At 62.7% G+C, this 14,886-nt stretch overlaps 1 protein-coding gene and 1 non-coding gene across 2 annotated transcripts; one reads left to right on the plus strand and one right to left on the minus strand.

Moving 5' to 3' along the window:
- Nucleotides 1–80: 80 nt before the first annotated feature.
- Nucleotides 81–11,070, minus strand: PCGF2 (polycomb group ring finger 2). Its single transcript, XM_050911894.1, has 10 exons — nt 11,061–11,070; nt 7,586–7,725; nt 7,205–7,301; nt 4,841–4,896; nt 4,201–4,251; nt 4,008–4,116; nt 3,361–3,409; nt 3,073–3,171; nt 2,604–2,684; nt 81–2,142 (listed from the first exon to the last, which is right to left on the minus strand). The coding sequence occupies exons 2-10, from the start codon at nt 7,695–7,697 to the stop codon at nt 1,804–1,806; spliced, it is 993 nt and encodes a 330-aa protein (XP_050767851.1). The 5' UTR covers nt 7,698–7,725; nt 11,061–11,070; the 3' UTR covers nt 81–1,803.
- Nucleotides 11,071–12,593: 1,523 nt separating this feature from the next.
- TRNAN-GUU (transfer RNA asparagine (anticodon GUU)) lies at nt 12,594–12,667 on the plus strand. The gene has a single exon. It is a non-coding gene; the product is annotated as a tRNA-Asn (tRNA).
- Nucleotides 12,668–14,886: the final 2,219 nt, after the last annotated feature.

The following is a 14,886-nucleotide window of genomic DNA, read 5'->3' on the forward strand; positions in this document are numbered from 1 at the left end:
TCCATTTTGGCCTATTTACAAGGAGAAAAGGGGTGTCAAAGTCGAGACAAATGGAGCCCCCCGACACGCTTCGAGCCCCTCGTCCAGCCCCGGCCCGGGGATGGGGAAGAGAGACACAAAAGGGGCCCCGCGGGCCCCTTCCCGGGCCCCATCCCCAGTGCCCGGAGGGCGGCAGAGCCCGGGGCTGTGCTATAGCAAAGGTGCCGCTGTCGAGTCCGTGATGGGGGTGCAGTACTTCAAAAATAAAAATTAAAAAAAAAAAAAAATAATTAAAAAATACAATAACAACATCCCATGTTTCCTGACCTTTGGAGTCGGGCTGTTCATACAATTCCCGTGCCGCTTTCCTTTGGTTCTCACCGTGCCGTCGCGGGCGGCCGCAGCCGCTGCCTGGCCGTGGGCTGCCGTCCGGGTGCTGCAGGCACTTGCTTATTTTTTGTCATTCGTCCCCTTCCCCAGCAAGGACGGGAGAGAAACCCCCGGGGTCTGCGCTCCCCGGGGCTCATGTGCTTTTTGTGTCAATGTAGAAAGTTGGTCCCTTCCCCGGAGCGTGCAGGCAGCCGGCGACGCCGGTGCCGTGCCGCTCCTGCCCAAAACATGGCAGCACCTTCCCACGCTCGCCCCTCACCGAAGCCTCCTGGCTAAAGGCACTGTAGTCTTATTTTTTTTATTTTATTTTTTTAAAAACCCAATGCGGGGACAGGAGAAGGTAGGAAGGACGCGGGGGAACGAAAATAAATGCTCTGAAATGCGGCGTTGCAGCCATGGAGGTGAGTGAGGAGCCAGCGACGTGGGGGTCCCACGCTCCCCCCGGCTCGGGCAGGGCAGCGGCGTTTGCAGCCCCTGGGTCCCACGCAGACTCACCCAGCGCTGCCAAAGCAGCCCCCAACGGTTTAGATGCCCCCAGCCAAAATTTCCCGGCGGCACCCGGAGCCGTTGGCACCCAGCGCTGCCCCTCAGCCCCGGGGAGGGGGCAGCTCCCTTGGAAAGGAGAAACCAATATTCAGCGAGGCTTGTGCTCCTACCCCTGGTACGGCTGGCCCTTCACCACCGAGTTGCAAGCATAATTTTTTTAAGCTGGGAAAAAAAAAAACCCCAAACCTACTTACTGTGCGTAAAGGGAAGCGTCTGTGTGAGGCATTGCTAGATCAGAGCCTGAAACGCCGTCCAGAGACCACACAGGGAAAGCAAAAAAGAAACAGAAACGTGCACGGCAAGGCAAAGCCGGGGGGGGGCAACACCGGCAAGTGATGCTCGATGCCAACAAATGGACCACTGGTCCCAGCTGGCCACAGGCACCACGTTATCAAACCTGGTGCCATAAAACCCCCAAATAAAGACAAAAAAGCAAAAAAAACGCAGGGCACGGCGGGGCTGGGGGGCAGTTTTTGGCTTCTGTGCTTGGCCCTTACCTGTGCTTGGCCCTTACCTGTGCAGCCGGGAGTCCCCGCTCACGGCCCCGTCTCGCTCCGAGCAGGCGCAAGGGGAGAGGGATGGGGAGGAGAGTGAAAAGCGTTAGAGAAAACGAGCAAGAAAGGCGGCAGCGCCTGCGTGGCTCCCAGCTCCGGCATGCAGCTTACATAAGTTAAAACAAAACTTTAAAAAAAAAAAAAAAATCATTTAAAAATATTCAACCACATTTATGTGTCTTATTTGCATTTTAAATTAATCTGGTCAATCAATAGAAAATAAGTATGTATAATTTTTTTTTTCTCCCTATGTACACATATATATTTATATATGTATATATATAATATATATAGATATATAAAACCCAGCCAGGAGTCCCTGTTTTGTCGTCGTTTAGGTCAAGGCGGAGGCCGTGCTGCCATTGACAGTCGTTTTGCGGCACCGGCTGGCGGCAGGCGGCAGCGGGTGGCAGTTCGAGGTGCCGTTGAGCGCGGTGCCGGTGCCGGTGGGGCCGCTGCCGGCGGTAGAGCTGGGCGAGCCGTGGGAGGGGGTGCCGGGGCTGGGCAGGGAGGAGGAGGTGGCGGGCAGCGTGGCGGGGCTGTGGGCTTTGTCGCTGACCGACTCGCACTCGGAGGCGCCGCTGGTGTTGGTGCACTCGGAGGTGGCCGGCTGGGACAGCTTCAGCCGCTTGCAGGCGGGCTGGACGCGGTATTTCAGCGGCAGGGGCCCGTTCTGCAAGCGGGAGAGGGGCAGACCCATAGCACCCGGCACCCCGCGGCACCCAGTGCCGGGACGGCACCGGCGTGCGCCGCATCACCGGCTGCCCATGCTGGCGGCATAGCCGGGTGCCGGCCACCAGCCCTCCCGCCTGCCCTGGAGAAAGGGAGAGAAAAGCACGTGCAGCCTCCTAAAAATCACACCTGGAGCAAACACCTTTGTAAGGAGGGGGCATCCGGGGTTTTAATTTGTTGAAGTGCTCAAATTTTTAAGCTCTCCAATTTTGAGCTTAAAATTTCAATTTTTTTCAATTCTTAAATTTTTCAATTTTTAAGTTCTTCAAATTTCAAATTTTTCAGCTTTTAAGCTTTTTAATGCCTTCAGCCTTCCCCTAAAGGACTGCTTTTCCGAGCTTTTTCTCCAAGACAAGCCCCGGCACCAGTGCCCACGGCAGGGAAGGAGGCAGCTCCGCTTACCCTCCTCCAGGGATAGATGTAGGCGATGTCCATCAGCGTGTAATACTCCTTCAGGGGTTCATCTTCGTAGAGGACTTCCACCTGGCGCCGGGGACAGCGTCAGTCCCCCGGCACGGGGACAGAGGCACGGCCAGCCCCCCCCCAGAGCCGCTCGTGGGGCATCGGGGCTTTGCCGTCCCCAAGTGCCTCTCCCAGAGCCGGGGCCTGCCGGGGCTCCCGGCGCTGTCCTTGCCAGAAGCCGGAGCAAGTTCCCAGTTTACATGCAACGCGCCATAAAGGACGGATCCTGCCCCAGCGCCCACCCGTTGATGCAAAGCCCGGGCTGCCGCGATATTTGGGAGCTGGCAAAGCGCGGCGTATTTGCAGCGGGGGACGCAACACGGGACCGGCCAAAATGGCATCGGCCCCTCCGAGCCCACCGGAGCGCGCTGAAAGCCGGGCAGCGAGCGCACCCCAGGCACACGCTCACCTTGTACTTGCTGGGAACGTCCATCTTGTTGCGGAGGAACTTGGCCAGATGCATGACGGTCATCGCGGCGGGACAGCGCAGGAACCGCACCCCGTTCTTCTGGGGACGCAGCGGGAGGGGGCCGGGGGGAGAGGCGTTGCTGAGAGTCCGCCGTGCAATTAATGGGCAGTTCCCACCTCCTTCAGCAGACAGTTTGGGGGTGCCCTCCTGTCCCCCCCCCACACACCTCAAAAGCCCGGGAGGCAGCTGGACACGGAGCTCTCTGTGCCGTGGTCCCACCACACTCACCTTCTCCTTCTCCAGGTCCCCGTTCTCGACGGTCCCTTTCTTCTCCTCTCTGGGGGGAGGAAAGCAAACACAGGACAAACTTTATGGAGGAATAAAAAGGCGGAGAGAAAAAATAACCCACGAGAAGGGCCGTCCATGGAGGGGCTGCAAGGGGAACATCCAGTGACCCTCAGCCAAGCTCTGGCTTGGCCACCCCTGACCACGTACGTGCCCAAGCTGCTGCATTTCCAATCCAGTGCACTGCAACCACTGCCCGGGCTGCCACCTTCCCTGCCTCCCTCTGAACCGCTGCTCCGGATGCCAGTGACATCTTTGGAGGCCACCACCGGCACCGGGAACGCGGGAGCCCTTGGGCTCTGCTGCCTGGGAAGGAGCCTTCCCCTGCCTGCCCAGGGAGCAGCGATGCGGGGACCCCGCTGCCATAGCAAGCACCCACAGAGGATGCAGGATGGGGGACCAAGGCAGATGGGTTTTGGGTGCTCCTCTGTCCCTTCAAGCACCCTGGGAGACGCTGAGCCCCGAGGAGGGGCTGCGTCAGCTGCCACCACCTCGCATCTCAGCTCTGCCTCCGGAGCGGGAAGAGAGGTGAGAGTTTATTCAGAACCCCAAACCCAGGCAGAGACTTAGGAGCAGTCAGAAAACGGTACCTCGACCCTTCATAAAACTCTATGGACAGGCTGACGATCTCGTCGTCCGTCAGGTTCCCCTTGTCCTGCTCGGAGACTTCCCCACGATCTTCATTGGATCCGTTGGGAACTGCGGGAGCAGAGGGAGGGAGAGGCTGAGCCGTTGGCGGGGGCACAGCCGGGGCAACGGGGGGTCCCCGGGGCTAACACTCACCCTCTGCCATGGGGTACGCTGCGTAGAAGTCACGCCGCCTCTTCATCTCATCTGCGGGAGAAGGGAGGAGGAAGGTGAGGGGGGAAAAAAGTCACACCAAGGGGGAGATGGGTGCGAAAAGGGGAGCAAGAGGAAGCCCCGGATTGCTGAGCGCCTGCTCCCCGCCGGCAGCTCAAGCACGAGCTGCCTGATGCAGACGGACCCGTAGGAGAGCAGTCGCTTTAGCAAGAGCAATCAAGTCGTACCAGTAAAACCCTCGGAGCGGCTGCAAATCTGCTGCTGCGAGAATGCCTTTATGGCGGCTCGACTGTCCTCAAGTCTTTCCACACCTGCAGACCCCCACACTTTTTCCCCCGAGGACGGGCAGGCACTTGGAGACCAAATCCGCGGCTCCTGCTCCCAGCTTTGCTTTTCGTGGTCCCCCCCAGCAGCAGCCCCTGGGCTGCCGGAGCGCGGGACGGGCACTATCCGGACGGACCCATCCCTGTCCGTTCACACCATGCATTTTCCTGCTGTCCCCGTTACACGGGCAGGGGCGTGCGTGGGCAGCGTGAAATCCGGGGGACCAGTTTCACTGGTGGGTGGGAGCGAGTTACAAACAACCCCAAACCCACACAATTATAATTGTCCATGGCTGTACCTTTGAAAAGCCCCGGGACCAGTTTGTACACTATGTCCTGTAGGGTTTTGTCCGACCTGGGGGAAAAAAAGAAATAGGAAAAGAGAAAGAAATCAGCTGGATTGGGGAGCAGCTTGCTTCCCCAGGCTGCTGAAAGTTGCCCTGCACCACGTGCCCCCGGCCAGCCCGAACGCCGCTTCCCCCATCTCCCTCCCAGGAAACATCCAGCACAAAGCCCCAGCTCCTCATCCCATGGCGATGCCACAACCCTGTCTCGCAGGCAAACCTGTCCGCCCTCACGCTCACTGCAAAGGGTTAACTCTGGAAAAAGAAAGAAAACCATTTCAAAAATCCTTGTAATTGCTAGGGATGATGACAGCAAGATTTTGGGGCCAGGATCCGTTTCAGTAGTCAAAATGATTACAAAAACACACCGAGAACTGAAAAAAAAAAAAATAAATCTAAGATCAGCAAATGTTTCTGCAAGTTTTAATTTGCATCTAATTTTATTTTTGGACTTGGCTGCAGTTCAGGGCTCAGGCTTTGATTTCCCTCTGCTTCAAGGATGGCAGGACAGCGTCCACTGTCAGGTTGTTACACAGGAAAGCAAAGTGGACGCCCTAAAATGGGAACATCTCAAGGTAGGATCTTCTAAAGCACTCGAGGAACTGGGGAAGCTCAAGTCCCATCCTCAGCGTAGAGCCGGGAGCGGGATTTTGCTGAAGGCTTGGGCTCAGGACTCTGCAGGCAGGGCATCTGGCGCAATTTAAAACCAGCAGCTCAGCTGAATAAAAAAAAAATCTCAAAAACAAAGCAAGAGCAGTGGGACTGGTGAAAAGTAAATTATATCTGCAATTATTTCCATTTTAATAATAAGGCCTTTATTTTAAAGAAAAACAAATGACCGTACCCTATATTATTTTTAGCCTAGCCATGTCTTTTATCCCTAATTCCTTGGTGATGTCACTCTGGTTCACGAGGCCCCGCTGTGATTTTATTTATAATACATACCCAGAGAATTTGCTTTATAATTTACAGCAAGCTAATGAAAAAGCAACCTCAGCCGCTTGATTGGCAGCTTAATTACCAGCCGGTCGCTGCTCTTGCATGAGTCAACCCCATTCAGCCCAGCACGGTGGCGCTGGGTGGGGGCCGGGGTGCCACGGTGGCCACGCACGGGCAGCACCCTCGGCACCACGCAGCATCATGCCCGGGGCGCGGGTGTTTCGGTGCTGCCGCGGCACCGTGGCTCTGGTTTGGGAAGCAAAGGGGAAAGCAAGCCCCTCATCGGTGCAGAGAGTTTTCTACGGCACCACATCTGGATCAGGCCCCCGTCACCTGCGGCAGCACCTCTGCCCACACGTGCCCCCCGTTTCCCCCCGCCGGGACCAAATGGGATGGGAAGGCACCGAGCCACCGCGACAGCCGGGGCTGGGGGCCGCCAGCGCAGCGCTGCTCGCGTGTGCGGTGCCCGTCTGCGGCGCGGGCGACTGTGTATCCGTCTCTGCACGCAGGCAGGGATGTTTCGGCAAGGGAGCCGTGGGAGCCAGAGTGTAAATATTTCATAGTGAACCAGGAAAAAAAAAGAAAGAAAGAAAAAAAAAAGGCAGAAAAAGTGTTACTACAGAAACGGATTTACATGGAAGAGGCTAAAAAAAAAGGAGGATTAAAAAAAAGCTGAGTGATGTATTGCAGCCTTTCATGGTTTCTATGCCAACCACCTGCAGAGCCAATTCCACAACTGACGGGACGTGTCTGGCTTTCCCCAGCCAGATGCGGGGCCGGGGCAGAGCCGGCGCGAAGCCACCGCCACCGTGGCCAGGCACCCTTCCATCTGCGCTGCCGTGAGCCCACCTCAGGGTTGCCACCTCGGCATCTCCCGAGGGACACGGCGCCGTCCCCACGGGGGAAAGAGCAGGGAGTTAGAAAGCACAGGCGGTCTCAGGTTAAACTGTGCCCGGTGGGACTGCGGGGACGGACGGATGGACGTCTGTGGTCTGGGATGCGCAGGGACGGGCGCAGGGTGCCCTGCTCCGGCTGGCACCCACCCCAGCCTTCTCCTGCTGCAACAGAGGAGATGTCCCCGGGTCCTGCCCCCTCCATGGTGGCATTTCCCACCGTCCCCGATCCCCTTCCACCCGGAGAGCGCCCCAAATCCCCACTGCTGTGGGGTGCGGGGTCAGGAGCAGAGAGGTTTCATGCCGCAAGAGATACAATAGTCCCTGCTTGGCTGCACCATCATGAAGCTGGGCTGGCCGCAGAGCCCTGCTCCCCATCCCGGGGTGCTCAGGGCTGCACCCCAGAGCAGGCACAGGCTGCACCGACGTGGGGCCAGGGCTCGGTGCCACGTGGGGGCACGGCGTGTGGGGAGCCCCCAAAGCTCACCTGATGCTGAGGAGGGGTCTGGTTTTGTGCACTTGGACATCACACATGGGGCAGTACTTGTTCGTCTCCAGGTAGCGAACGATGCAGGTTTTGCAGACTGTGGGGAGAGACTCAGCATCAGCAGATGGACAGACGGACGAGGGGGCAGAGCCCCTGTGCCAGCCCGGCAAAGCACCCCGCATCAGCTCAGGGCCGGGACCCCTGCTCGCCTGCCCCGGTCTGGCCCCATCCACGACCCCGCAGCTCCATGCGGCAGCAACGCCCGATGCAGGATGGGTTTGGGCGCTGTGGGAGGGGCTCGGTGCGGCATAGCCACCCTTCCCAGGGCTCGGGGCACCCCTGGGTGCAGCGCAGCCCCAGCCGGGAGCCCAGGACACTCACAGGAGTGCAGACACTCCACGATGGTGGTGGCGTCTATGAAGTAGCCGCCGCACAAGGCGCACATCAGGTGGGGGTTGAGCTCGGTGATCTTTATCCTGGTGGTCCTGTGCATTTTGGAGCAGCGCCGCGGCGGGTCCTCCCTGCAGGGAAACACCCAGGGTAACCCTTAACGGCTGCTTCGTGCAAGGACGGGACCTGCGGGACCCACTTCACCCTTTAACGAACAAATCCAGAGCAGGGCGGGGGTGCCTGGTGCTCCCCCTGACATGCCACGCTTGGCCCCAGGAGCACTGGGGCAGCCCCGGCCCCGCACCCCGCCAGCCCCGGGGGTGCACAAGCAGCACCCACACACCTCCCCAAGCAGCCCCGGCCCTGGGCACTGCCCAGCTCCCTCTGCCTCATGTTTGCATCTTCCTGGTGGTCCCCAAGCGCGTCCCCACCATGCCGAGATGCCTCTGAGAGGGGACAAATCACCCCTGTCAGCCAGCCCCTCGCCTGCAGCTCCCCAGGCTGTGCGCGCACACACACACACACACACACGCACACACGCGAAGTGTATTTTTGTTTTGTTCGATGGAAAAGGCATTTTCAGCCGCCGCCTCGCGGTTTCTATAGAAACTCCCGAGTCCGGTGTTGGCCACCTGCCCGCAGCCAGGAGCACCCGCAGCACCTGCGCTGGTGGGTGCACCCGTCCGGGTGTGCACAGGGGGCACGGGCAGCGTCCCCCGGCGCAGGGCGCAGACGCGGGGGAATCGCCGCCTGCCCGCTCCGGCACTTCCACGTTTACAATGGGAGACGGGCAGAGCCGGAGCCCGAAATCGCTGCAGTTTTATTGTTTCCATGGCAACCCCGATACTTGGAGAGGAGCCAGAATATTATTACAACCATCCGAGGCGAGGGGGAGAGGGGAGAAGAAACCCTGGGTTTGTGTAAATGAGCGTGGGCGCGATGGCAGCGCGAGGGTGCACCCACAGCAACACCCGTACGCACCCGCACCGCCCCCCACCCACAGGGAGACACACACACGTGTGTGTACACACATACTACACGTACATGCAGATATCCCCTACGTGCACACAGGCAGAGGTACGCACACACACCCCTGCGGTACAGGCGCTCGGGAGCGGCGTCACCAGCCGCCCGACACGGGGCCAGGCCCTTCGCGGACACCCGACAGCCAACAACCAGACGACAGCCGAGACAACCACCGACGGCACAACGGCTGCGGTGCGGGCACCGCGACCGGGCAAGGAACGGGTGAACCGGGGAACCCCGCACCCAGGGAGGAAATGGGGTGCACACGGGTGTGTGTGCGTGCACGGGGCAGGGGGGGGGGTGGGGGTGTGTGTGTGCAGGGGTGCACGTGCTGGGGGCTGTGTGATGGAGCGGCGCGTGTAGGTGTGTTTGTACAACACCGGGTCCGTGCCAGGCCCCTGCCCTGGGGAAGTCACCCCGCGCTCCCGCTCGCTCCCTGCGGTGCTTCTCCCGGGCTCCAGTCTGGGTCTCTCATCTCGGTTACCCACCGTGGAGTCCCCGGAGGGAGGTGTGCAGGGATGGGGACACCACGGGGACAGGGATGGAGATGCTGCAGGGATGGGGACACCACGGGGATGGGGACCTCGAGGTCACCTCTGTGCTGGAGGGGCAGGGAGCCAAGCCCAGCCCCAGGGTCTCCTTGCAGAGAGGGGGCTGGGGGCACCAGGGTGTTTGGGAAGCCCCAGCCCCCCCCCAGGCTCAGCTCTCACCCTTGGGCATCCCCCAGGCGGGCACCCCAGGGTGCCCTGCACCTTGCTGTCCCCAGGCAGGTGCCCTCAGCCCTCTGCAGCCCACAGGTGATGGGGGGCCACTGCCAGGCTCCCCCCGGCCAGGAGAATGCCTGGAGGGGCCGCGGTCCCCAGCCCCGTGCTCCCACAGCGACCCTCGCCAGGGGACCGGGCAGCTTCACCGGGCACCAGCTTCCCGCGCTGGGCCGCAGGACCCCACGGCTGCATTTTGGGTGGATTTTGCTGCTTTTGGTGCTCGCAGCCGCCAATGGCGGCCTGGGTCTCCGCGGGAGGGGGGAGCCTGAGCCACCGGCGCAAACCGGTTCTAATAAACCGGGTGATAACAACCGCGATTTCCTGCCGCGGGGGCGAACAAAGCCCCGGACCCCCCCCCCCCCCTCCTCCCCGGGTACCGGCCCGCCCCGGAGCCGGCCGCAGCACCGGCCCCGCCGGAGCCCTCGGGGCCGCCCCGTCCCGCCAGCAGCGCCCGCTGCCCCGGCCCCGCCGCCGGAGCGGGTCCCGCCGCCTGCAGCCGGCTCCCCCGCAGCCCCGGCCCCGACTTTCGGGGTCTTTTGTCTCCCTGGGCGGTGGCCCGGCACGGTGTCCCCCTTCCTTCCCCCCCCCCCGCCCCCCCAAAATCCCCCCGGACCAGGCACGGGTGGGGAAGGACGTTTCAAAGTCACCGGTAACTTGGACCCGACCGGCTGCCCCCTCCCCGTGGGACCCACTGGAGGCGGCGAGCCCGGGGGTCGGGAAATAAACCGGCACGGCTCCCCACGGCACTGCCCGCTTGCTCGCACGGCGGCCACGGGCCCCCACGCAGCGGGAACACGACAAAAAGGCGCCGGAGCGTGAACCCGCGCCCCCCGACAGCGCCCGCCGCCCCGACGGGACCCCCCCCGCCCCTGCCGGGGTGCGGGACGCGGGCACCGGCCGCTGCCGAGGAGCGAAACAGCGAGAAGGGGGGGAGGAAGCACCGCGGGGAGGGCACGGACACGCGTGTCCACACGCCCGTGTACGCACAAGGACACACACCCACCCCCCCGTCCCCGCGGCGGGACGTGTCCGCGCGGCAGCGCGCGGTGCGTGACACCCGCCTGGCACAGGCGCGCGGGCACGGACACGCGATAGGCACGGACACGCGTGACCCCGCGCTGTGCCCCGGGGGTCCCCGGCTTGCAGCCCGGCGGGTTTGCCCGCCCCAGCGCCGCGGGTAGCTCCCGCTTCATTTTGGGGGCGGGGGGGGGGGGGGGGAATGGGACACGGGACACGACACGATTTGGGGCCGGGGGTGGGGCAGCCCCGGTGAACCCGGCGCGCCCCCGGTGCCCCGCAGCCCTTTGTACTCGGGGCCGGCTGACAGCCCGCCCCGGGGCCCGGCCCGGCCCCTCCGCCCGCCCCGGGGGGGCTCCCGCCGCGGCTCCCCCCCCCCCCCCCGCCCCCCCGGCCGTACCGCACTGCCCCGCTCCACGCCGCGCCGGGCCCGAGGGGGGGGCGGCGGGAGCCGGGGCTGTCAGGGCTCCGTAGCCCCTCGCCGGTGCCCGCCGTGGGGGGGGTCGCGGCCCCCCCAGGCAGGAGCGGGACCGCGGCACAAAGCGGGGGGAGGCGGCGGCCATCGGCCATCTTGAACGCGGAGAGAAAAGGGCGCGGGGGGGCCCGGCGGCGGGGCCCGGCGGCGGCGGCGGCGGGGGGGCCCGGGGCCGCGTCCCTACCTGGTGGCGGCGGCAGCGGCGGCCCCGCGGCCGCCCCTCCGCTCCCGCCGGTCGGCACGGCTCGGCTCGGCGCGGCGGCGGCGCTGCGGCCGGGGCCCTTTTTTCTCTCGCTCGGGTTTTTTTTTTTTTTTTCTTTTTTTTTTTTTCCCTCCTTCCTCCTCCTTTTTTTTTTTAATTTTTTTTTCTCCTTTTTTTTTTTTTATTTTTTTCCCTCCTCCAGCCTCCGCCAGGCCCCGCCCCGCCTCACGTGACCTCATTCCTTTGGGGTGTTGCGGAGGAGGGGAGTGAGGGGCCGAGATTGGGCCCCCCCCCTCCCCCCCCCGCCGCCCCGCCCCGCCGGGACACGGCCCCCCCCGCCCCCCTCCCGGCGCCGCCCCGGGGGACACCGCCGCGACGGTGCTCCGGTGCTTGCGGAGGGCCCCGCTGCTGCCGCCCCCCACCCGTCGCGACCCCCCCGTTGTACTCAGGGAGGAAAGGAGCGCGCCCTAAAAGCCGCTGGAATGGGCCCAAAATCCGAGGCGGGGCGGCGGTGCCCGGCGGCAGCTCCCCTCTGCTCCCCGGTCCCCGTGTTCCCCCATCACCGCGGCACTGCTCGGGTGGTGCCCCGGGACCCCCCCACGACCAGCGTTGGGGCCATTTTCGGCCCCAAATGGGGGGACTTCCCACCCGGGAGGCGACGCGGGGCATCCAGGGCCCCGCGGGACCTTCCCCGGGACCCTCGGGCGGGAGTCCGGTGCCTGCCGGTGCTCGGCAGGGCCCGCGGGACCCGCGGCGGGAGGGGAAAGCAAAGGGAAGGGAAAAAAAAGGAAGGGAAGAAAAATAGAGGGAAATTAGAGAAAGGAAGGGGAAAATGGAAAAGGAGGGAAGAAAAGGAAAAAAAAATAAATAGGAGGAAAGGAAAGGAAAAAGGAAGGAAGGAGGAAAGGAAAGGAGGAGGAAAAGGAAAAAGGCAGGAAAAAGGGAAGGAGAGGAAAAAAAGGAAAAAGCGGGAAAGAAATAAAAGAGGGGGAAAAAAGGGAAGGAAGGGGAGCGGAGCGGGCGGGCTCACGGCGCCGCTTTCCCCCGCGGGGCCGGTCCCGCGGCCGGGCGGGATCTGTCACGGCGGGCCCGGCCCCGCTCGGAGGGAAGGGGGCACCTTGCGGGGAGCTCACGGGGGATTTCGGGAGGTGCGGGTACCCGGGGCGCCCACGCGTGTCGCCGGCCGCTCACTCCTGACCACCCCCCCCCCCCCCGCAGCCCCGCTCCAGCACAGCGGAAAGCGCCAGACGGCCCCGCGCGTGTCCGCGGCTCCCGCGTGGGTCCGGTCCGGGCCCGGTGCGACCGAGGGCGCTTCCGTACACCCGGTGTACCGGCTACCTGACGGGGCGCAGCGCCCACGCGTGTTTCCCCTTGGCCCACACGGTTGCGGCTGTATGATTAATACCCCGCCCCGGCCGGTGTCCCGGTGTCCCGGTGTGCCGGTGCTCGGCCCCACGGGCGCTCCCGGGGATGCTCCGGCTGAGTGCGGCGGCCGCGGTATCACTGCCTAGCGCGGTCTCTGTGGCGCAATCGGTTAGCGCGTTCGGCTGTTAACCGAAAGGTTGGTGGTTCGAGCCCACCCAGGGACGGCCCTAGCTCTTTTATTTCGGTTTTTCCCTTTTTTCCTCCCCTCCTTTTTCCAGGGCCGGCCCGAGGGAGCGGCGGAGGATGGACGCGGTGAGGGGGCGGCGGCGGCAGGCGGAGATGGTCGGTCCCGGACCCCGCGGGGCGGGCAAGGTGGTTTTTCGCTGTGCAGGGGCATGGTGGGGCTTTCCCCACTCCCATGGGGTGGTCCTTGCCCTCAGGACCGCGCTGAGCTGGATGGGGAGAATGGGCAGGATGTGGCCCCGGTGCTTCCCGTGGGCTCCACAGCTTTCTCCAAGGCGCTGGGCGAGGGGGAAAGCAGCCCCTGGTGTGAACAAACCCATTTCTGCTCAGCCTGTGGTCCCCTCTGCACTGCGGTTTCTCCCATAAGCAAAAGGACATGTTGGGACATTAAAAACAGAGCAGAAACTTGAAAGCCTGTTTCCATCCAGAGCCCGTGTTTTGCCTTAAAAATAAGCTGAAGGGGGTCCAAAATCTGCATTGCTGAAGTTCCCTCTCTTACAAAGTCTTGTAAAATCTATTTATGTTCCCCACTTGCCCTGATTTTATTTTCATACCAGAAATAATGAAGTTAATGTTTTAATGCAGGGCATAAAGCTGTGCCAGGAAGATCCCTGTTGTTTCAAAAGCCCAGAGCCACAAAATGCTCCCGCGGCCAAGCCCAGTGGTGCCGGGGCTGGGGAGGCGCCGGGGCTCTCTGGGCGAGGGAGCAGGATTGCTGCTGCCTTCCCGATCCGAGAGCACGAGCCCGATGGGAAAGCGAAGAGAGAAGCGGTGCCCAGCAGGGATTGCCTCCCCACTGCCACCGGAGACGGCCAGGGCTGCGGAGCAACCAGGCGCTGCCAAAACCTGTCTGTGGAGATATTCCTGTCTGGCTCTGCCGCTCCTTCTCTCCCCAGCACGTGGGGTGTTCCCACCAGCCAGAATGTGGCCTCTGACTTCATCCCTGCGAGAAACCTTTTACGATGGAAAACGCTTTAAAAATACAACTGCCACGGGACGGGCTGCGCCTCCGGGGCTCGGTCCCGGGACGGATGAACAGCCCCTGCACGGGCCAGAGGTTTTCATTGAAACCAGGCGGGCTGATCTGTCGTGCGTTTGAGAGCGTTTCCAAACACATGGATCTCTTTCCCTTTGGCACAACATCACTCCCCTAAATTAAACATTTAATCCTGTCTCCTCCGGGAGAGGGGAGAGCTAGTGAGCAGGGATGGGGAAGGAAATCCAATACTCCGCAGAGCGCAAATCCTCCTTTCAATTGCTCTCTGAATAAAAAATACCCTCGCAGCGACTTGCCAGGCCCCTTCCCCTCCCTGGGATGTGCCGTGACTCGCTGCTTTACAGAGTGACTTTATTGTGCCAGCACTTTCCAAAGAGATTTTTTTTTCCCTCTGACGAGACCAGCTGTCCCTGGCCCCACAGGGCGAGTTTAGGGTTTTGCCCCTGGGTCCCAGAGGTGCAAAAGCAGTCAGCGGGTGCGCGAGGCCTGACACATACCAGGGCTCTGCATGGTGGGCGGTGTGGGATGGGTTTCCTGGAGTTTCTGGTTAAATTCAGTCAGGTTTGGCCAACTTTTCCAGTGCCCAACAGAAGGTGCCAGGGCAGCGTAGGGCCAAGCTGGTGGAAGATACCACTGGGCAGGTCTCAGCCCGGCCACCCTGCGGTGATCCTGGCCTCGCCACAGGCACGCAGGGAATGCGCACGTGGGTGCCACACTGGGCAGGCACAGGGCCGCGCTCGGGGACCCTCCCAGTGCCACCGAGCAATGGGATGGCCGTACCCGCCTGCCACCTCTGCAGGGCCCCTGCACGTCCCTCCAGCTGTGCCATGCCCCCATAGGCACATCCAGCTGTGCCATGACCCTTGTGTGCACATCCAGCTGCACTATGCCCCCTGCGTGCACATCCAGCTGCGCCCTGCCCCTGCGCACCCATCCAGCTGCGCACCCCGCTGGATCCAGCTGTGGGAGCCCCCCCCCCTCCAGCTGCGCACCCGCCCCGCCCGCGCAGTCCGCCGCCGTCCCGGCATGCCCCGCTCACTATGACTCTTCATTTTTCACCCCCTCCCTCACCGCCGTCGCAACCAACCAGCTCCGCCCCGCGGCGGGTCGAACCACCAATAGCGAGCGGCAGCTCGCCGGGAGGCGGCGGCGGCCACCAATGGGAAGAGGCGGGAGGCGGGAGCAGCGGCGCGGCGGGGTCGT

This window comes from Gymnogyps californianus, chromosome 28 (genome assembly GCF_018139145.2).
Source record: "Gymnogyps californianus isolate 813 chromosome 28, ASM1813914v2, whole genome shotgun sequence".
In the NCBI taxonomy this organism is placed as follows: Eukaryota; Metazoa; Chordata; class Aves; order Accipitriformes; family Cathartidae; genus Gymnogyps; species Gymnogyps californianus.